Genomic DNA, 22,805 nt, shown 5'->3' with positions numbered 1-22,805 from the left:
CTTGATATCTGTGAGACCCAGGGGTTTCAGTATATTTTTCAGGTTTAAAGAGATTTTTTTATTTCTATATGAAGAAGGGTTCCCCTATTGGGAAGGAATTTGCTTAGAATGTAGTGAATCTGTAAGCACCTTGAAATCTCTGCACCATAAAGGTAGGAGCTTCCCAGACTTTGAAACAAACTTTGAAACACTTTACTTTTTGCTTTGATACACCACTTCCTCCTTAGCTTGAACTATGGTCACTATTTCTATTGTTCTCAGAGAAGTGCACTATTATAAGGATGCCTGGCAGACAGCCCCCCTTACACCTCTGGCCCGATGTGTGTGTCCAGACAAGTCTTATTGGTGAACCTTAAGGTCAACTCCTGATCAACTGCAGTAGCTCTCAGTTGTAGTCCGAAGTGTTAGCTTAGGTTTGTAGACTCAGAGACACATTTAGGCTAAGAAGCTCTTTTAGGAGCAGTTTAGCACTAGCTGTATGTATCTTTTTAATTGAAATAAGGGATGTTCTCTTTGTATTAGCCACATGAATGCCAGGCCGCTTTTCGGTTTGTTAATGGAAACTTTAAAGCCTGATCGTATTGTGCCCACATCCTTATTAAGCTTCCATGACAGAACCATGCATGCCTGACCACGCATGCCTTACCAAAGCGGTCCGAACTACGACCACGTCTTTGTCATGTGTGCCTTTACAACAAATTTCCTTTTAAAAGTATGCTTGGGCTAGGGATGTGTCTTAAACACAAGCATGGTTGTGTCATACAACCACCCACCCTCAGCCCTAAATACCTGCCCCCTTTAACAATAAAAACTACCCTGACCCCCCCACTCGCCCTGAGCACTGAAACCACCCAGCACCTACAAACTCACCCCCTAAACCCAATCCCAGCCCCACTTACCTTGCCACACGTGCAACTACTGCACAACAGTGCCCCCCTCCCTGACCTGAGCCCTAAAACCCTGCCTCCCTGTAAAAAAAAACTACTTTGACCCCCCCACCCTGCGCCCTAAAACCCTGCCTTGTGTAAAAAAAAAACTACAGTGATCCCAGACCTGCCCTGAGCCCCAAAACCTCCCTCACCACTAAAAATTACCCCTCAAACTCAGCCCCAGCCCCACCTCGCCATCAAAAAAACTAAGCTGACCCCCCGCCCAGAGCCCGAAAACCACCTTACCCCTAAAAACTCCCCTCTGAACCTAGCCCCAGCCCTACTTACCTTGCCACGCGTGCAACTACTGCACAACAGCACCCCCTCCCTGCCCTGAGCCCTAAAACCCTGACGCCCACCCACCCTGAACTCTGAAACAGTCCTCACCTCTAAAAATTCCCCTGCTAAAACCGATACCAGCCCCACTTATCCGCCCACGCATGCAAAAACTGCACAACAGCACCCCCTCCCTCCCTTGAGCCCTAAAACCCTGCCCTCTGTAAAAAATAAAAACTACTGTGAGCCCCCACCCACCCTGAGCTCTTAAACCCCCCTCATTTCTAAAATGTACCCCCCCGAAACTCAGCCCCAGCCCCACCTCCTCTTCAAAAAAACGAACCCAACCCCCCTCCTGCTCTGAGCCCTAAAAGTGCCCCACCCCTCAAAACTCGTCCCTAAACACGGCCCCAGCCCCTCTTACCTTGGCACGCATGCAACTACTGCTGCCGCCTGCCCTGAGCCCTAAAATTCTGTCCCCCATAAAAATAATATACCGCAACCCTCCCACCCGCCCTGAGCCCTAACACCCTGTCCCCTGTAAAAAAAACAAAAAAAACACAGCAACCCACCCTGAGCCCCAAAACCCTGCCCTCTGCAACAAAAAAAAACTACCCGACCCCCCCCAAAACTCCCTGAGCCATAAAACCGCCCCACCCCTAAAAACTGCCCCCAACACGGCCCCAGCCCCACTTACCTCTCTCGATTCTTCCTCTTCCTGCTCCTGAGACCTATACCGCACTCTCTGCCTTAACCATACACACAGGTTGTTAAGGCACATACGTGGTTAAGGCAGACACCACGCCAATGTGTGGTTCAGGCAAGTGTGGTTTAGGTTACGGGGAAATGGCACGTGTGGCTCAGCCCATGTCGTTAAGGCAGTTTCCCCCATATTAATATCTTGGGTAAAGTTTTGTAGTAAGTCCTGGTTGATCTCAGCTGCTCTTGCATCAAAGCAGTTCCAGCCGTTGGATGGTGGAAGGTGATGGCATGCAGTGTTCTTCATCTTTTGTCACTTGTTAGTTAGGGAGCATACATTTATCAGAGCTTCTCTTCAGCCTGTTCTGGCTCCCGTAGTGACCTACTAAATTTGTAGGGTCTCTCCATGGAGTACCATAGCTCCAAACCATGGAGGCAGCGCTCTGCCAGGAGCAGTGTCACCACGGACTCAAGGCCTCTGATCCAGGGGCACTGGTTTAGCCCATGTGGAGTGTTGATCTAGCAGTGGCGATACATCCTTGTGAGCATGAGGAGCTCCACATCCCTGCAGTTCAGTGCTAGTGAAGGGCTCTTGGCCTTCTTGTGCTCCACAGGAGATATCGCCTGGATAACAAACAGATAAAGCCTCTCCATCTGTGCAGTGCAGTTCTATGAGCTCTTCTGTTTCCAACTCCCACTCCTTGTACATGATCCTTCATGCATCTATCCTCACATATCCTCCATTGCCTCCAGTGCTCTTTAATTGAGGTGAACAAGGAAAACAAAAGCCAACGCTGTGAATTACTTGTTCAAACTTATTATTTAAAGTGAGGAAGCCCATCTAGTTTCTTCACACATGTAACAATACTTTACAATTTTCAAAACAACGATTATTAAACCAAAATATTTGTCAGAAACACAAAACAAAGAACAATTACTTAACATAAAAGATTTGAAAAATCAGGCAGAGCTTAGACAATACTAACACGAAGAACACAACAGTAACACAAAACATGAAAAATACTCAATATCACAAACACGTGTGACTACAAATCCACATTCTGCAGCAAATTAAAAAAATGGGGAACCAGACGGTTTTCCGAATTTTTAGGTTCACGTCTCTAGAGAACATATATATGTAGCCGCTACTTTTTCACCATTCCAATAGTATTGTCAAGGATGATGCGCTTCAAAGGACAGCGCTTGAAATTCCCCCTGAGAGCCTAGTCCTCCTTATTAGCGCCCACCACTATCTTGCAACTGTCGACATGTTTCAAACCCGCTTAATTCAAGGGTTCGCGTGACCATTGGCTTGAGCGTTTCTTGCTTGCACAAGGACATTTACATGAAGGGAGTTTTACTTCCGGCGCTGTGAGTTGAGGAATGATTTCCCTGCATCTGACAGAAGTCATGAAACTTTGGTTCAGGTTCACCTCAGCTCATGAGGTTGGGGGCTCCCACTGATCAGTTCTGTGTCCTGAAGACAACCCTTTTCAAGTCTTTTATGTTCGGTAATTGTTCTTTGTTTTGTGTTTGCTACAAATATGTTGATACAATAATTAAAAGGTTTTGAATATTGTAATGTTACATGTACGAAGCAACTAGATGGGCTTCCTTACTTAAATAAGTTTGACCAAGTAATTCACAGCGTTGGCTTCTGATTTCCTTGTTTATAATTATTGGCCCAGCCTCGCTGTGTTGTGGGCCACACCCCCTTCTGTTGTTATAATAGTTTAATTGAGGTGGGCACCTTGAGCACATCCAGGTTCTCCTGATGTTGGTGCTTGCAAACTCATAAACCAACATGGGCCACAGACAGCAATCAAGCCACACATCTCCAGCTTCCTCTCAAGTTTGCTCGATTGACTTAGGGGGGGCATCAACCTTCAGGCTCAGCTTCCCAGTTTATCCGTATGCAGGCAGGCACTCGTCTCCCCACTGCTGTCTCAGTCGTGCAGCGTTTTCCACTTTTATGGGACTGGTCCTGTACTGGGGAGTCCCTGCTAGCAAACTCCTTTCTCTAGTCTGGTGGGCTGATGGAAGCACTGGTCACTGTTCCCCTTTGCAGCAGCATCTTTGCTTCCACCCTCATCTCTGGTTTGAGCTCACTGCTGTCTGGTAGGGCAGAGAACTCCAATTCCCAGCTCCTCGTCTTTCTCCTGTGACTCCCACGGAGGTTTGGGATTGTCACTGTGTTTGAATGTTGCATCTCCACAGCACCCTGGTCACATCTGGAAGCCATGGAGGCGAGAAGGGGAGTCAGGTTCTTTAGAATTAGCAGTTTAGTGGAGAGCCGCAATGAATTTGGGACTCCATTCCCCAGCTAACGACAAGTTTGCGTGACCCTCCACAGATCTATCACTAGAAAGCCACATTCAAATCCTATCTGTGCATGGCACGCCAGAAGGTCTGTGTCTAGGGAGCGATGTTCAAGGCTTAATTGTGCACGACATTCCAGAGGTTCTGTGAGGAGGACATGCCTTCTAGGTGATCCTGAGAATGGCACCTTGGAAGGCACCTCTGTATACTGCATATGTCTCTTCTTTTTGTAGGGCCCAGGGCAGTGGCTGGGCGAAACCTCCCCTACTGTACAAGAAGGTGGTTTTTCGTGCCTACATGGACAGTCATTTCACTGAGCCTGTGATCCGCGGGGAACTAGATGAGCACCTTGGCATCATGGGACCATACATCCGGGCAGAGATCAACGACGTCATCATGGTGAGTCACAATGCCCATTTGCTTTTATATTTACACTCGTTTGCAATGGCCTTTCAAATGCCCACTGAAGATGAAGAGTAAACAAACCATCATCCTATGGTAACCAATGAACTGTGGGTATTGAAGGTGGCACTCAAGATACAGCTTGTACTGTATGTTCCCAAATCTCCAGAAAAATACTCTGAAAATAAAAGTTCATTGTCTCTAAAAACACAAGGGCTCCAGTAGAGACAGACAATATATATGTCTGAGTATGTGAAATAGTTTTGATTACCAACGTGATAAATTGTTGAATAAATACTTTTGATAAAATGTATATACTTGGGACTAACAGCTGTAAGATGAGTTACTATTCAATTCTAACCATCATCATTCAGCACAAAATATTTTATTATCCATTGATGAATTTGTGTTTTTATATTTTATGGATTAATTTGCAGACAAAATCCTTTGTCCTAGTTTGTCTTAATTTTTAGCTACTCTCTCTACACCTGTACATTCTCTTCTGGTCCTCGAGCTGCTGATGGATCTTTCAGTAACACACCCAGCAGGGCAGAGTGGGGAAGTCCCAGGGACTGAACAGCTGTTTCTTAGCCACATCTGGGAGGCTTCAATGCAGGATCTTATGTCTTGGAACCACATTGAAGGAGATGAGGTCTAGAAGTTAAGTTGCAGACTTTAGGACCTCTACCCCTAGGTTAATCCTCTACTGAGAAATCCACTGCTTAAGTATGTGCGTCTGATGCTGAACCGTGTATGAAGCCCTTCTGGTGTGGCCAGAGCTTCACAACTGTAAGATGTTTGCCTTCCCTGCTCCAGTGCTCCGGCGCTCCTTCCTGTTTCTTCTCTTCTGCTTTCTGTTCCCTCTTTCTTGACTTTCCTCCAGAGCCTGGCAGTGGCTTCATGGTAAGAATGGTCAACAATTACCGTAATCACACTGCAGGCTAAACTTCTTCTCAAACCCATCTCTCACAGGTTCTCTCCGCAGCCAAGACCAGCATGCTGTCACCAGCACCACAGCCAAGACCTGCCTGCTCGTGGTCACTGCCCCTCAGCCTTCTCCACTGTAAAGGTCTTTCCACTCCTTGCTCAGAGTACCCCGAATCCCCTGTCAGCTACCTCAGTGTCTCCCTCAGGTGACCCGTCCCACACTGCTTGATGAGGAGACATGGTGGTTAAGGAGTATATTGGTGTGCCCAAGTGTTGGTGACACACTGACCTTCTGTTCAGTCCTGACAACACAGTCTAAAACCAGCCCTAGTGTGTAGAATTACTTCAAAGCCACAACCCTAATGGACAGCGTCAGAGTGACCGTGTGATGCTATCAGTGTTGTCATCAGTTATGTCATTTGAGATGTCATCAGTGTCATTAATCATGTCAGGAGTGATTTCCTATGTGAGGTCAAAAGCAGTACAAGGCAGGGGTGCAAGATGTACTTAGCTCAGTAAACTATAACTGGTGAGTCTTAGTTTTTTGTTGTAAAACAATAGTTTTTATATTATTACAGGGCCTCTCTATGGCCATTTTAACCTTTGTTTTTTTCAGTGAATTTCTAGTTTTTTTCTATGTAAGATTACATATTATTACCATACATAACTCTAACATCCCTTTAAACTTTGTTTTTCTCGCAAAAGTATATCTATATATACAAAGCAATAGACAAACATCCAGAGTTTGTAATAAAGACATGAAATTTCTAAAATGTACATATTTCATTGGATTTTTCTTAAATGCTCAAGCCAAGTGAACACATGTTATATTATTTGTAAAATTGTCTGTCACTTTTTCAGAGCAAGATCTTTGGTTTTAGGGCAATAGAAATAGTATTTTTAGAAACTCGTCAGCTTGTTAGAGAATTCCTTCTCCTAACTAGAATGGGGTTGAGCATCATTTACGACTGAACAGGTGAGTATTGTTTTGAGATTTGTGCCTGGTAGGTACTAGGTTTGATACGCGGCATGGTAACCGCACTGCAACAGCAATCTCTGAGCTACTGGGGAGCATTTGTTACTGACGTGTGAATCTGCATTGCACGTACATGGAGATGATAACATATGTAGACTATGCGGAGATATGCGTACTCAAACTGTATATGTATCCAACTTAAGAGTAAAAAGAGGCTGCTCTCAAGATTGAGCATTTCAATAAGGCAAACAACTTTGGAAAGAGCCATCAACTATATGCAGTCTATCCACCTCAATATGTGATCCAAATGTTGGCCAATGGCGTGGAGCGACACAGAGCTAGAACTCCTCACGGAGGCTCAGCTGCTCAGATTCGTTACCATAGTTAAGCTAGCAACAAATAAATCCTCAGATGTCTCCACTGTATCTCTTTGTTCATTTCCTGTTCTTCATTCTTCATATTTGCGGCCACTCCTTGGACTTCTCTCTTGTGCGTTTGATGTGATAGAGCAGATGTTGTGTCCTTTTGGTGGGAATGCTTCCAATAAGTCTGACCACTGGCAATCACCTGGGTTTAAATTACAACCTGTTGTTCTTTTGCTCACCATGTCTCCTCACATTAGACCCCGACTTATGCAAATCAGTGTGGACCCTGCTTCAGCAGGAACAGTCCAACCCAAACTGCCAAGCCAGGCCCTCTCTGAACTGGAATACAAGCAGCCCTAGACCGGCTGTGGCCTGATTTCTCGTCTTCAGTTGGGTGCACCTTGGTTCCTGTGGCTCAGTGAGCTTGGGATTCTCATCTAGGCAGACTGTCTGCCACTCAGGATGTCACATCAGCCACTTAGAAGGGGCTAGGATGAATCTTTACAATTTGTCTAACCATTGACAATCGCCCAGGTTACCCTTCCAACCCATCGGTCTTTTCCCCACTATGCCACCTCAGATTGGTACCAGCCTGTGCCAGCGCAACCAATTTAATAAAAAAAAAAAATTCCATATGCTTTACCACGGGTATACTCAGCAACTCGGATTTTCTAACTCAAAAATAAATATTAAAAATATGTTTATGTTAAATATTAATGCAAGTTTATTTTATATATCTACTTTAAATGTAAAATAACATGTAAAAAATGCCACACCACTATTAACTTAATTTGGACATAAATCTTTAATTAATGGAAGCATATTAAATTATACTTATTTTTCTAAAGTTTAAATTAAAACATGAATTCCCAACTAAACAAAAAACGTATACATTAATTATTAAGATCGATGTATAGAATTCATTATTAAAAATTTGGTTGTCGTTTAATAACAATACTGTTACATTAATATTTTGATTCTAATTAAGGTACTAAAATATTGCATACTTATTTCTATTCTTTAACATTTATTTATATGTATTTATATGTTTAATTTTAAATAAATACATTTAATGTAATAATATTGCAGATGGAGGTTTTTTTTTAAATTCACTACCTTTCCTATTTGCTATGAGAGGGTGTTGCAGTACCAGTCGTTCGCCACATGTAGTGCTGGACTACTTTTTTTTAGTAATAACTTACATTGGAATTTTGTGACTAAGCAAAGAGTAGTAAATTTACTCTAAAGTGTAAATTACTCAGAAGTGTAAGTAATCTTAGTGAATCAGGCCCTTTTTATTTTGAGCATAATAATTGGGAGAGAGAGTGTTATATTTCTCAGGCTGGCATTGATTCAGAGAGCCACAACTCCTCTACTGATTGAAGCAATGCTTCTTTCACGGTGATTCCCCAGGGTGCGGTGGTGAAGGAATACTTCCTCTGCTCTCATCTTCCATACACTACCGGAAGATATAACAATCAATGGATGACTTACAAGAACTTTGCCTTTGGAATTAGAGTGACTCAAGTCTACTGTGCCTTCTCATTTGATGATCCCTCATGGACAGCTGCAGACCTGGAGGATGGGACTCTGAGCAGAAATCGCCCCCCTGACTCTGAACAAGCAGACTCCTGAGTAGTCCATGTATTTCCTCTGTAAATATAAGTTACTCAAAGTGTCTTTCCCTTCCATTCTTTGTGGCTCTTCGACCTCCCAGGAACGGTTGAACTAGCTATTTCATAATACTATTCATTAAATACTAATATAGTTTCCTTAGATATGAAATGTTACCAACCTGTAACATCAGTTCTCCATAATGAGTATCAGACGTCATTAAATTGATGAAAAACCCGCCCTCCTCCCTGGTAGGACAGTCTGAATCGGAGCGGGGGCTTTGAGGTGTCCTTCGTATCTTTATAAGAATATCAAGACAAACGGAGAGCACTACCACACGCGAGGACCGTGCGGTCTCTCCTATATAGGAGATGCTATGCCTACATGAACAGTCGCCTTTCCTCTTTTTCTTAAAATGAAGATACATTGTAAATTGTTTTCTCCTGGAAAGCATTGTATTTTTGTCACTGAAGAGATGCATTTCTCTGTGTGGAGGAAGTGATGTGGGTCATGCACACCAGCAGATATTTTATAGTATTTATAATTTAATAAAGATCATCATGCTGGAAAGAAGGGTTCCTGGTAAGTAACTTTTTATTCTCCAGGGTCTTTCACACCAGGCTGCTTCATTAAAACTTTAATATGTATTTTTAACTACCTTTCCCTAACCCCTATATTCTCTTCCTGCCTAATGTCCAGAATCTCAGGTTTGGTACATTTCCTTGAACCCTACCTTCACAGTCTGCTTTTCATGCGCTCTCGCTGCACAGGTGCACTTCAAGAACTTGGCATCTAGGCCCTACTCTTTCTACTCCAACCTCATGCCGTTCGATGGAAGTTTAGACGAAGACGAAGACGAAGTTCACAGCCCCTACCAGGTGATGCCTCAGGAGACCAGAAAGTACACAGGGAAGGTGTCCGAACAGATGGGACCAACCGAAAATGGCTTCGACTGCAGGACCTGGGCGTACTTCTCCAATGTCAACATGGTTAGTGAGAAATACGGTGATGCCCCTTTTGCAGCCATTGGACATCTACACAGCGGGTGGGATATCCGTCACATTTGTAATCAGGCCCTAAGTCACTTTTACTGTTCACAGTCCACAGCCAAACCTGTATTAGTTATTGAAAACCTACTGACATTCAAGCTAGTAAAGCTAAGGGGCCGATTTATATATGGGTGGGCTGCACATCATTCTGCCAGGGGATGGAGTAAATTTCTCCACCCCCCAGAGAAGAGATCACCCATCACATTTATTTTTAAATATCCGTCAAACAGCCGGTTATGTGTAATGCATTGGCGGGAACTGCTGTCACAGCTGTTCCTGGCGGTGCCTTTAAATTTTTGGTGCAGGGCTGCATCAGCATGACACAGCCCTGCACCAAACAGTTCTCTTTTTTATTTTCAAAAATAAAATTCCAAAACTGGATTTTATTTTCGAAAATATAAAAAATAGATTCCTCCCATCACCATGGGAGTAGCTGGATTTTGTACAACTACTGGCCGTACTAGTCATTTAGACATAAGAGGTGGGTTTTAAGGCAGTTTTCATGCTGTTCTCTAGCCAGAGAATCTGGGCTTCAAGCCAAACTTAAGGGCAGAGCAGTAGCATGCAGGCCACCAATGAGGATGTTCAAATAGAGAATCGCAAAATATTTGAGGATCTGAAACCCAGTGGTTTGAAGACCCGAGAGCACAAGGACCATGGAGTGTGGCACTGCCATGGAATCTTTGAGCGACTGAAGACGGGAGGGTGCCATGGGCTGCCGTGGAGACCACAGTAACGAGAGATTGTACTGTGCTCTAGGTTTGGCAGAAAACCAACAGACTTGATGTTGGTAGTGAGAAGTGAGCACATTTAGGGAGGTGAAAGAGTCTTTAGAAGGAGTACTGTGGGAGTCCAACTTAGAGGCTGTTAGACTAGTGTAGCTTATGCAGGAACAGGGTGTTACTGAGAGGTTTGTCTCAAGAGCATGACAGATCTTTGAAATATTCAGTAACTGGAGTTTGGCATTGGAGGGGGTCAAAGGCTCGAGCTATGTACTGGAGTGGAGGATGGCATCGGGTTATTCCAATATGAAGATAGCTAATATGGCAGTAACTCAGAACGCAGGTAAGTGGGTGATATCCATTTTCTAGACTTTAACAGATGTGAGTGAAGGTCCAGTCAAGGTCCAGTCAGTGTTGAACAGTTGACAGGGAGTGTGAGATTGGAGTGTGGTGGGAGAAGGTGAAATGTGCAAAATATAAATAGCTTTGGATGTCACCCACATATAAGGGGGGGCTGAAGGAGAAGATGATGCCACTGATGGAGGAGATTTATATGAAAAAAGATGAGGACCTACAATACAACCTTAGAGGATTGCTAATGAAGCGATGCAAGGACGACCAGGGAGCAGTTTGATTGTTATGATAAAAAGCAGTCCACTGCAGGGATAGTGATACCTTGAGTGCAGATCTTACCTATCATGGCAGGATGAACAGCAGTGTTCAGATGTGCTTGAAAATCAGATTCCAGATGGTTGTGTATGTCTTGTTAATAGCGATGGTGGGTAAGTTCGTTGAGTAGTTGGCATTTGAGAGTTTTCAAAAGGATTCTTTGAAATATTCTAGAAAAGAAGCTCAAGTGAGAGACCCTAGAGTTTGTTGGAAGGGGAGGTCAGGTTTTAGCAACCTAGACAGTAGTTTAGCTGCTGCTAATTTAATTAGGGGCCCATGGTCATACACAGAAGGAGCGGTGGTCCTCTGATTGGGCAACGTCAAGTGATACAAGGCAAGGATCCCATCATAGGAGGAAGAGGACCTTTGTGAGAGCCCTGTGATCAGACAAGGAGAGGGATCACCATACAATGTTCTCTGACCACAGAGGGAGAGGGAGAGGGGGCACAAGGTGAGAGGGTCTCGAAGAGACAGCTACAGAAATGGAGAGTGAGGATCCTAGTACCATCCAAGATTCTCAGGCCCTGTCTTGCCAAATTCTAAATCAGGCCACTAGTCTCTAGAGTTCAAAAGCACTCAATTTGCAGTCCTAATGAAGGCCCCCAGAATTAATTAAATGAGGCCAAAACAAGACCACATCACAAGTCTCGTATGAAGGGATGCGTGATTAAACAGCCATGGAAATTCATGTTTTTTTTACCAGAGTCATACTTTAAAAAACTGAAACTCAGGCTGAAACAATCCCCTTGTACTTTTGAGAAGGTAAAAGTAATATGATTGTATACAGTATAAATAGCTAAAACCAATAAGACTTGAGCACAAATAAAGATTAGAACAAACAACACAAAACCATCTGCCTACCAGGCACCAAGATATGTAATAGACCATTTAAATGTGTGATTATGGGCATCTCAATGTGAGCCTCCTTCTCCTGTGAGATAATTGCCCCTCGCTATGTGCCTCCTTCTCCTGTGCGATAATTGTCCTTCACTATGGCCCCCCCCAATCATTTGTATAATTGTGGATCCCTCACCTTCTGTCTCCTTCTATCATAAGGCCAAGGACCGCTCCCCGAACATTGCATCTTTGTTAATCCTCTTTTTCCTCCTAGGAGAAGGACCTGCATTCTGGACTCATAGGCCCACTGCTTGTCTGCCAACCCAACACTCTAAGTCAAGTCTTCGGGCGACAGCTGTCTGTCCAGGAGTTCTCTCTGCTCTTCACCATCTTTGATGAGACTAAGAGCTGGTACCTCACAGAGAACATCGAGAGAAACTGTCGAGCACCTTGCATCGTGCGAAGTGAAGACCCCAGCTTCATCAGCAGTAACCGATTTCACGGTATGAAGTCTCACTGTGATGTGTGTCTGACTTGCAAAGTAATTACATAGACTTTCATGTAGTGCCAACTCCCTCAAATAAAATATGAAACCTCAGTATGGTACCTGGATGCTTATAGGGGTCTGGTGAGGACACACTGGGCCTCATTATGACCCTGGCGGGCGGCGGAGGCCGCCCGCCAGGATCCCGCCCTCCAAATTACCGCGCAGCGGTCAAAAGACCGCGGCGGGCATTACGAGTTTTCCCCTGGGCTGGCGGGCGGTTCCAGTTAAACCGCCCGCCAGCCCAGGGGAAAACGACCTTCCCACGAGGATGCCGGCTCGTAATCGAGCCGGCGGAGTGGGAAGGTGCGACGGGTGCTACTGCACCCGTCGCGTATTTCACTGTCTGCAAGGCAGACAGTGAAATACATTTTGGGGCCCTCTTACGGGGGCCCCTGCCGTGCCCATGCCATTGGCATGGGCACGGCAGGGGCCCCCAGGGGCCCCGCGACCCCCCCTACCGCCATCCTGTTCATGGCGGCTTTCCCGCCATGAACTGGATGGCGGTAGGGGGGGTCAGAATCCTCATGGCTGCGGAGCGCGCTCCGCAGCCATGGAGGATTCCAATGAGCAGCGGAAAGTCAGCGGGAGACCGCTGACTTTCCGCTTCTGACCGCGGCTGAACCGCCGCGGTCAGAATGCTCATTGGAGCACCGCCAGCCTGTCGGCGGTGCTCCCGTGGTCGGTGGCCCTGGCGTCCACCGGCCGCCAGGGTCAGAATGACCCTCACTATGTTTCAGGCACTTTTTCAAGGCAAGTGTTTTGGACAGCTAGTCTCCTGTCTGGTTCTGCACAGCATGTAGCCCTGGCTTTTGTCATTTTCTCGGCTGTGCAGTCAAAGTAGATTATGATTGTTTCCCCCAGTGAGCACAGTAATCATGCACACTGATGATGGGCCATGCCTGCTTCTTAGAATGGGACCCCAGAATGTGGCTGTGAGGGCAGGGGTACACTCAAAGTACATTCCTTTTTGAGAGAATGGCTGTTTCCCTCTTTACTTGGACTATGTGGGATTGGCTGTGAGGAGGGCATGGATTACAGGGAAACGACATAGCCTTTTACACATTCTCATGAGGTGGAATTTACTTAAAGTCCTTCTCTTTAAAATACTCTGCCAGTCTCAGTTTGCTGAAGTAGTCCCCTCCCCTCTGTGTGCGTTATGGGTGAAAGGGCAATGCACCTTGGATTTATGGTGCAGGGCAAGTGTCTGTGAAGGACTGGCCTCTGCAAAGGTCTTGATAGTCACCTTCTTGATTGCCAATAAAAAGGGTGATGCCTCACTTTAGCCATGGTACCACCATGTGCAGACTTGTACACATGAGTAGATTAAAATGTCTCCTTAAGTGGGTCACTGTTCGGAACAAAAAAACACACAGAGGGGAAATATCCTTATTGGCATTCTTGTAGTTTGTGATTGAATATGAAAATTGCATTTAACGACTACAGTAAGGCACAAAACTCCTCTTGACATCAGGAAGGGGAACAGAGTCAAGTTAAAATCCCCGTGAAGATATCCAGAAGGATCCCCAAAAAACCAAGAGCAAAAATTTAGCGTTATATCCATGACCATGATGAAAAAGAGAATGAATGTGTTGCAACCCATCTAGCATTTGAAAAACTGTATGATGAACTGACCTCACAGGAAGAATTCATCCGCAGCTTTGATTGGGAACACCCATTGATGTTCCAAGGGCAACACACTATCTCAGATAGAGCTAGTATTTATGGCCTTGCCATGTCTCCTTTCTGCACTATACAGAGTTCACTACGTAGTCGAAGAATAAGCCCAAGATTGAGATCCTTTGGCAAGCACTCCATTCCCCGTGATCTATTCCCATGCTAGAACAAGGTCATGAAACCCCTGGTGGACTGAGCTGGGTAAAATTGGGATGGTTCAGAAAGTGCAGATGCTCAGCAGCACACCTACACGCTACACATCAACGCAAGCTGCTCTTCCTCCTCGGCTTTCAAAAAGCTTTTGGTGAGTTTCTGAATTCAATCTCAGCAGTAGAACAGTTGGTCCATCTCCTGAAGTTCTGAACTTATCAGGGTAATGTTGAAAGAAACATCAAACTAGCAAAAGGGCATGTGTTGAAGAAGTATATTCCCAAGATTGTTGTCAAGAACTGAAGATGCCCTTGAAACATGTGAACGAATCACAGATATTCTAAACTTCATATTCAAGTTGCCCTTGAACCACAACTGATGGAGGTACCAATGGAAGCTGATGGGATCAAAAATGTATGATTTCAATTGAAATGCATGAAGAACAAAACATGTCTTCCAAGTATGCCGTAACTTCAGTTGTAAGTGTTGATCTGATATTTAATGAAACAAGGACCAAAATACCATGGTTGAATATTATTTGATAAGGTATTAGCTGGAAGAAAATGAGAAGACACCAAAACCTTCCTTACAGGAACAAAAACGTAGAATTTGACCTTACTCAATATAATCCTTCATTTTGACCTTTAAATGACATAGGTGGTCATTACAACCCTGGCGGTCGGTGTTAAAGCGTCGGTAAGACCGCCAACAGGCCGGCGTAAAAAAATGGAATCACGACCGTGGTGGAAACCGCCAACATAGACAGCCACTTTAACACTCCGACCGCCACGGCGGTACAAACAAACAGCATGGCGGTCACAGCCAACAGACAGGCGTAGGACAATGTACCGCCCACAGTATCACAACCTACCACCTTTTCCGGGGCAGATTCACCGCGAACAAAAACACGGCGGAAACAGGACTTCAAAGGGAAAACGCTCACCTCTACACACCCCACGAGGTATCCGGATGCCATGGAACCCTAGCTCCAGATCCTGCCAGCTTTTATCTTCTTGCTCCTCTACCAGGAGCACGAACGCTGGCGGCGAAGACCACGGTGAGTACTGCACCTACGACACAGGGGAGGGGGAGGGAAAAAACAGGGACACACACACGCAACACCCCCACCCTCACCCACTACAACACACACACTAATACAGCATGATACATTACAGTTACACCCCCCAAACCCCGTAAGAATGCAAAGACAAAAGGAAATGAGTGTAACCATTGTAATATATTAAAATCCAGTACGCAAAAATATATATACACTATAAACAAATATATACACCAAGAATAGTAGTCCAGGTAGTGCTCCATTGAAGTCCATGGAACACTGGGCCCACACAGCATGGGCGAGGCCCACACTCAATCCCCGAACATGACGGAGAGGACACTGCAGGTGCATCAGATAGCAATAAAACAGGCACCTCAGGGGGAAGGGAAAGGGGGGGGCACCTCAGCCGGTTGAGTGCACAACGCCAAATCCACGAGAGGGCCACATGCCCGCTGTTCAATCCTGGGGAGTGCAAAGCCACAGTCTCTCAAGTCTCTACAGTGGGTGGTTTGCCCACTGTTCCATCCTGGGGAGTGCAAAGCCACAGTCTCTCAAGTCTCTACAGTGGGTTGTTTGCCCACTGTTCCATCCTGGGGAGTGCAAAGCCACATTCTCTCAAGTCTCTACAGTGGGTGGTTTGCCCACTGTTCAAATCCTGGGGAGTGCAAAGCCACAGTCTCTCAAGTCTCTACAGTGGGTGGTTTGCCCACTGTTCAATCCTGGGTAGTGCAAAGCCACAGTCTCTCAAGTGGATAACAGTCTCGACTGGTTCTGGAGGGGGCCTTGTGCCCAGAGTGCTTCATCCTGCCAAGGACTGAGGTAGTGGATGCCTTACTCCATTGGTTCTGGAGGGGGCCTGGTGCCCAGAGTGCTTCACCCTGCCAAGGACTGAGGTAGTGGATGTATCTCTCCACTGGTTCTGGATGGGGCCTGGTGCCCAGAGTGCTTCATCCTGCCAAGGACTGAGGTAGTGGATGCCTTACTCCACTGGTTCTGGAGGGGGCCTGGTGCAAAGCCACAGTCTCTCAAGTCTCTACAGTGGGTGGTTTGCCCACTGTTCAATCCTGGGTAGTGCAAAGCCACAGTCTCTCAAGTGGATAACAGTCTCCACTGGTTCTGGAGGGGGCCTTGTGCCCAGAGTGCTTCATCCTGCCAAGGACTGAGGTAGTGGATGCCTTACTCCACTGCTTCTGGAGGGGGCCTGGTGCCCAGAGTGCTTCATCCTGCCAAGGACTGAGGTAGTGGATGTATCTCTCCACTGGTTCTGGAGGGGGCCTGGTGCCCAGAGTGCTTCATCCTGCTCATGACGGACTCAGTAGCGTCAGTGCCTTTGGCGCTCATGGGCCAGTGGTGCTTGTTGCGGCGGTGTCCTTGGCAGCTGTGCTTGTGGCGGCAGTGCCTGTTCAGCGGTGCTTGTGGCGGCGGTGTCCTGTTCAGCGGTGCTTGTGGTTGCGGTGTCTTGTTCAGCGGTGCTTGTGGGGGCAGTGTCCTGTTCAGCGGTGCTTGTGGCGGCGGTGTCCTATTCAGCGGTGCGTGTTGATGCGCGGTCCTTGGCAGTGACTCAGCTGCTGGCGGTCCTGTCTGGCCCAGCGGGGCTGGTGCTGGCGGTCCTTTATGGCCCAGCGGGGCTGGTGCTGGCGGTCCCTTATGGCCCAGCGGGGCTGGTGCTGGCGGTCCTGTCTGGCCCAGCGGGGCTGGTGCTGGCGGTGGCCTCCTGGGCAGCGGGGATGATGGCGGTGGCCACCTGGGCAGCGGGGATGATGGCGGTGGCCTCCTGGGCAGCGGGGATGATGGCGGTGATGGCGGTGATGGCGGTGATGGCGGTCTTCTCCGCCGTGCTGCTCTTCCCAGACTTGCTGAGTTTCTTGTGCCCCTTCCCCACCTCCGAAGGTGTCGCAGCTGACTCCACACTCCCACCTGTACCCCTGGGAGCGGCTTTGGTGGCTGGAGTCTTCCCCCTCTCCCACCGGGCACAGGCCAACTTTTGATGCTTGACAGGTGGGGGACTATCCGTGCTGTGGCTCCGTGCCACACTGGCTGCCCTGCTGCCCGGTGCACTCCAGATTCCGGTGACTATAGGCACCACTGGTCCCGGAGATGTTGTGGCTGAGGTGCTAGGTTGGGACCTGGAGAGTCGGGCCCTAGGAGACTGACTGGGTGGGGTAGGTGAGGGAAAGAGGTCAAGGGTGGACAGGAAAAGTTTCTTGGGAACACTGGGACGTGTAGCTGGAGGGGGTTTGGGAGTGGAGGAAGAGGTTGTGATTGTAGGAGGTGTTCGTTTGGTGACTTTGGGTGAAGGTGCATGCGCTGTAGGCTGTTGTGAGGTGGATAGCTGTTGGGTGGGTGTGTGCCTGCGTTTGTGTATCTTGGGAGGTGGCGTCACAGACACACTGGGAGAGGACACAGGGGACGTGTGAATGGTAGTGGGGGTGGTGACTGCACGTGAGCGGGGTGTGGTCGTGTGTGTGCTGGTGATGGAAGTAGTGGCTGTAGGTGTAGTGCATGCAGGTGTGAGTGGAGACGAGACTGGGAGGGAGCGAGGAGGAGGGGGACACAGTGGAGGCAGTGGATGTTGGTGTGTCTGCATGTGTGTGATGCTTGCGTGAGTGACTGTGCGATGCGTGGTGCTTATGTTTGCCTGAGCTTCCCTTGTGTGTTGACGTGTGTGCATGCTGGTCTTTAGGTGTGCTTGGGATAGGCTGAATTACAGGGGATTGGGTCTGGGTGGAGGAAGTTGGAGTGGGGAGGCTAGAGACAGGGACAATAGCTGCCATCAGTGCTGAGGCCAGAGTCTGAAAAGCTCACTGAAGGGCCGCCTGACCAGAATGAATGCCCTCCAGGAATGCAGCTGTTTGTTGCAACTGCCTTTCTACACCCTGGATGGCATTCAAAATGGTAGACTGCCCAACAGTGAGGGACCTGAGGAGGTCAATGGCCTCCTCACTGAGGGCACAGGGGTGACTGGGGCACGGCCTGAGGTGCCTGGGGAAAAGGTGATGCCCACCCTCCTGGGTGAGCGGGCACGGGGCAAAGGCTGAGGGGCTGCTGGGAGGGCGGTGCTGGTAGGGGGGGTGGCGGCTGTACCTGTAGATGCAGGGGCACAGATGTGGCCGCCACCACAAGGGAGCTCCCATCAGAGGACGAGTCCGTATCACTGGTGTCAGCTCCTGTCCCCGCCGTGGAGCTCCCCTCGCCCTCCGTCCCACTGGTGAATTCCGAGTCCGTAGTGTCGCCCTCCAGGGCCATGTGGGATGCAGCTCCCTCCTGTACCGGTGCCACTGCTCCTCCGCCTGATGATGCTAATGCACACAAGAACATGGAGACCACAAAAAGGGGGGGAATGACAGAAGAAAGACATGTTGAGTGCATGCATTACCGCTACCGTTGGCGGACACGACAAACACAGAAGCCCCCTGCACTACGCCACGCACTTGGGATCCACTGTTCAATCCCTGGGACATGGCCTACAAGGCTATGGCCGCCATCTGCACACATGGATGTCACAGGAGCCTGACTAGGTGTACTTGGCACTGTACACAGGTGGGGTGGGGTGCCACAGGGTCTGCCAGAACAAGGGGACCTAACTCGCACACTCGCCCTGGCCTAGGGAAACCCACAGCCCACCTCCCCCACCCAGTCACCTCCACTGTGCGCAAAATCAGCTGAATGAGAGTGTACTCACCCCCCTGTGGCTGCTGTGATGCCCTCAAGCACCCATCCAACTCCGGGTACGCCACCACCAGGATCGTGAACATCAGGGGGGTCATCGTGTGACAGGCACCCCTCCCAAGTTGGGAGGCCATCCCCAGCTGGGCCTCCGCCGTCTTCTTGCTCCAGCGGCGAATGTCCTCCCATCTCTTACGGCAGTGGGTGCTCCATCTGTGATAGACCCCCAGGGTCTGGACGTCCTTGGCGATGGCAGGCCAGATTTCCTTTTCTGGTGGGCGCTGACCTACATGAATTGTACAGGGGAAAAAGGAAAGTTATTACCAACTGCACTGTCACAGTCATTGGCCCCTATCCCTACCCTTGCCATGTGGCACATGCACTCACTGTTGTTTCATGCACGCCTCAATCTCCCCCCCACATCTTTCATCCACCCCACTCCACACAGGCATAGCCCATACAGCATGCTCCCAGTGTACTTAGCTGTTTGTCTGGAGGACCGTAGAGTAACGTGTACTGGGGGAGGACCCCATCCACGAGTGTCTCCAACTCCTCCGATGTGAAGGCAGGGGCCCTTTCCCAAGACGCACAAGCCATTGTCTCTTCCAGACTGAGGTCACAGCAGCACTTGCAGTGTAGGTCCTCTCCTGTCGAAGATCAGATATCGACTGATTGAACAGATAGAAAATGGCGGTCACGTCCACAGCGGTGCATACCGTCACCGCCGGCGTACATCGTCATTGGCTCCTGGGACCCATAGGGTCCAATGTTAACCAATGCAGAATTGCGCAGCGGTCTTCGACCGCCTACCACGACGGTGTACAACGCCAGCGCAGTTACCTCACATCCCATTGTCCCACTTTACAGGTCAGGCAGCCGCCATTTCAGGGGTCCACATGGTTTAATTTTTAACTGCGTCACACATACCTAGGCCTTGCCTCAACACTCATACAGGGCAAATTTCGGATTATGATTCGTGTTCTGTGTAAGCTGTGGGTACGTACCTCTGAGTTGGTTGAATTTGTACTCGCTGTTGTCCTTCATAGGCACCGTCCGCTGGGACATGTGAGGAGATGGCGGCATCCTCCGGTGTACAGACCGCTGGTGGACCTGTCGACAATGGAGGAAAGACATGTGATCATCACCTACAGGCTTGATCGTGCCACAATCCTGGAACTGTGTGCCCAGCTGGTGCCAGACCTGATGTCAGCTTTCCGCCATCCCACAGGGATCCCCCCTCTGGTGCAGGTGCTGTCAGTACTCCATTTCCTTGCAAGTGGGTCATTTCAAACAACAGTGGCCATAGCATCAGGTAAGTCCCAGCCTATGTTTCCCAACGTGTTGTCCAGAGTGTTGTCTGCCCTGCTGAAACACATGCGGAGCTACATCGTTTTCCCTCAGGTGGAGGATTTGCCTACAGTGAAAGGTGATTTCTATGCCGTGGGACATATCCCCAACATCATAGGTGCCATTGATGGGACACATGTGGCTTTGGTACCCCCCGCAGGAGTGAACAGGTGTACAGAAACCGGAAGAGTTATCATTCGATGAATGTGCAGATGGTGTGTTTGGCAGACCAGTACATCTCCCATGTGAATGCCAAATTCCCTGGCTCAGTGCCTGACACTTACATCCTGCGGAATAGCAGCATCCCTTATGCGATGGGTCAACTCCAGAGGCACCGTGTGTGGCTATTAGGTCAGCACCTGGAAGCAAGTCAGTGGGAATGGTTGTCTGGGTCTGGGGATATCCCTACGTGTTAGTGTGTGTCTAATAGTTGTCCCTCGCCATTTGCAGGTGACTCTGGTTACCCCAACCTGTCATGGCTACTGACCCCACTGAAGAATCCCAGGACAAGGGCAGAGGAACGCTACAATGAGACCCATGGGCGGACTCTGAGGATTATAGAGCGGACCTTCGGCCTCCTGAAGGCCAGGTTCCGGAGCCTCCATATGACAGGTGGTTCCCTATTCTACTCACCAAAGAAGGTGTGCCAGATCATCGTGGCCTGCTGTATGCTTCACAACTTAGCTTTGCAACAACAGGTGCCTTTTCTGCAGGAGGATGGTCCAGATGGAGGTGTTGTGGCAGCTGTGGAGCCTGTGGACAGTGAAAACGAGGAAGCAGAAAAAGAGGACATCGACAACAGGAACTCGGTTATCCTGCAATACTTCCAGTGAGACACAGGTAAGAATACAAACCTGCCTACTACATGTACTTTAACACTACTACCTCTCTACTGTCTGTCGTTTTCACCCCGTGTATGGTCACTGAGTTGTCACTTTCCCATACGATTTCACAGATGTGGGTCCCACTGTGTGACATCTGCTTTGTTTCCTCATGGACTAGAGCTGTGTGACATAGGTATGTTGACATTACAATTGAAAGAGCATTTTGACACTGTAATTGCTAATACACTATTTCGAAATCACAGACAGACTCCTGATTGTTTTGTGATTTAAGGGTGTTTATTTCAGTGCTCAATATTGGAGGGGGTTGTAAAATGGTGAGGGGTGATGGTGGAGGAACGTCCATGGCAGAGTCCAATCTATTAGTCTCACAGGTGCATTGCCCAAATGGGCATAGGAAGTGGAGCTGGGGCAGTTTGAGGATGGACAGGGTGACAAGGTGGGACAGAAGGATGATATTCAGGGTGGTCTCATTTCTTGGCAGGGGTCTTGGCATTGTTCTCCGTCTTTGTCCTGGATCTCAGGGACCGTTTGCGGGGTGGTTCTCCCTCTGCAGGGGGTGGGGTGCTGGTGTGTTGGTCCTGTGGCGGTGCATCCTGTCCAGTAGCGCTGGCGGAGCTGGTGGGCAGTTCATCGTCCAGGCTAGTGTCAGGGGCCCCTTGTTGTGCCACAGTGTCCCTCCTGGTGTTGAGGACTTCCTTCAGTACCCCTACGATGGTGCCCAGGGTGGAATTGATGGATCTGAGTTCCTCCCTGAAGTCTACATACTGTTCCTCCTGCAGGCGCTGGGTCTCCTGAAACTTGGCCAGTACTGTTGCCATCGTGTCCTGGGAATGGTGTTAGGCTCCCATCATGTTGGAGAGGGCCTCGTGGAGAGTGAGTTCCCTTGGCCTGTCCTTCCCCTGGTGCACAGCAGCCCTCCCAGTTCCCCTGTGTTCCTGGGCCTCCGTCCCCTGGACCGTTTGCCCACTGCCACTGCCCCCAGGTCCCTGTTGTTGGGGTGGTGGGTTAGCCTGGGTTCCCTGTAGTGGTGGACACACTTCTGATTGACGTGTCCTGGGGACAGAGATATGGGCCCGCTGGGTGGGTGCTGTGCTGGTGTTTCCAGAGGGGGGGAAGCTCTGTGGTGGCCTGTGACTGCGTCAGGGGAATCGACTTTCCAGAGGTCCCCGATGGGCCGGGCTGGTCATCTAAATCCAGTTGGACAGAGCTGCTGTCATCACTGTGGGCCTCTTCTGTTGGTGGTGTGGACATGTGTTGACCCTCCTGTCCGGTGACGTTGGGTAGGGGTCCTGCAGGGGTATAAAAGGATGTTTATTAAATCTGTGTGTGCCATGGTGTGCAATGGGTGGGTGACCGTGTACCCCAGTGCTTGTATTCCTGTGTGGGACCTTGTGTGATGGTGGTTTAGGGGGGTGTATGGGTATGTGCAGTGCCCATGCTTTGGAGATGGGTGTCCATGCTTTTGAAAGACCGCTGGGTGGATTCGTGTGTCGTGATAGTGTGGGTGTATTTCTGTTGGCGTGACGGTGGAGGTTTTGTTTTCGACAGTTTATTACTGACCTTTGGTGTGGCGGACTGGTGTGGGTGTCTGAATTTTGGCGGATTCCGAGCAGTGGGTCATAATGACCATGGCGGAATTCCGCTGCTGCGGCGGTGTGTTGGCGGTCTTCTGCACAGCGGTAAACGGCTTTTGCTGCCAATGTTGTGATGAGGGCCATAGACTTTTGGGAACAAT

At 48.6% G+C, this 22,805-nt stretch overlaps 1 protein-coding gene across 1 annotated transcript in view; it reads left to right on the top strand.

Annotated features, from left to right (window-relative positions):
• F8 (coagulation factor VIII) overlaps positions 1-22,805 on the top strand; it is a 463,887-nt gene that overhangs the window by 311,287 nt on the left and 129,795 nt on the right. The window contains exons 15-17 of the mRNA XM_069212149.1: positions 4,457-4,622; positions 9,278-9,496; positions 12,059-12,287. Coding sequence (XP_069068250.1) covers positions 4,457-4,622; positions 9,278-9,496; positions 12,059-12,287 — 614 coding nt within the window. The remainder of the gene's footprint in view (positions 1-4,456; positions 4,623-9,277; positions 9,497-12,058; positions 12,288-22,805) is intronic.

Source organism: Pleurodeles waltl, chromosome 10, assembly GCF_031143425.1.
Source record: "Pleurodeles waltl isolate 20211129_DDA chromosome 10, aPleWal1.hap1.20221129, whole genome shotgun sequence".
NCBI lineage: Eukaryota > Metazoa > Chordata > Amphibia > Caudata > Salamandridae > Pleurodeles > Pleurodeles waltl.
Note: the sequence above shows the minus strand (reverse complement) of the source record. Positions and strands in the feature narration are given on the sequence as shown.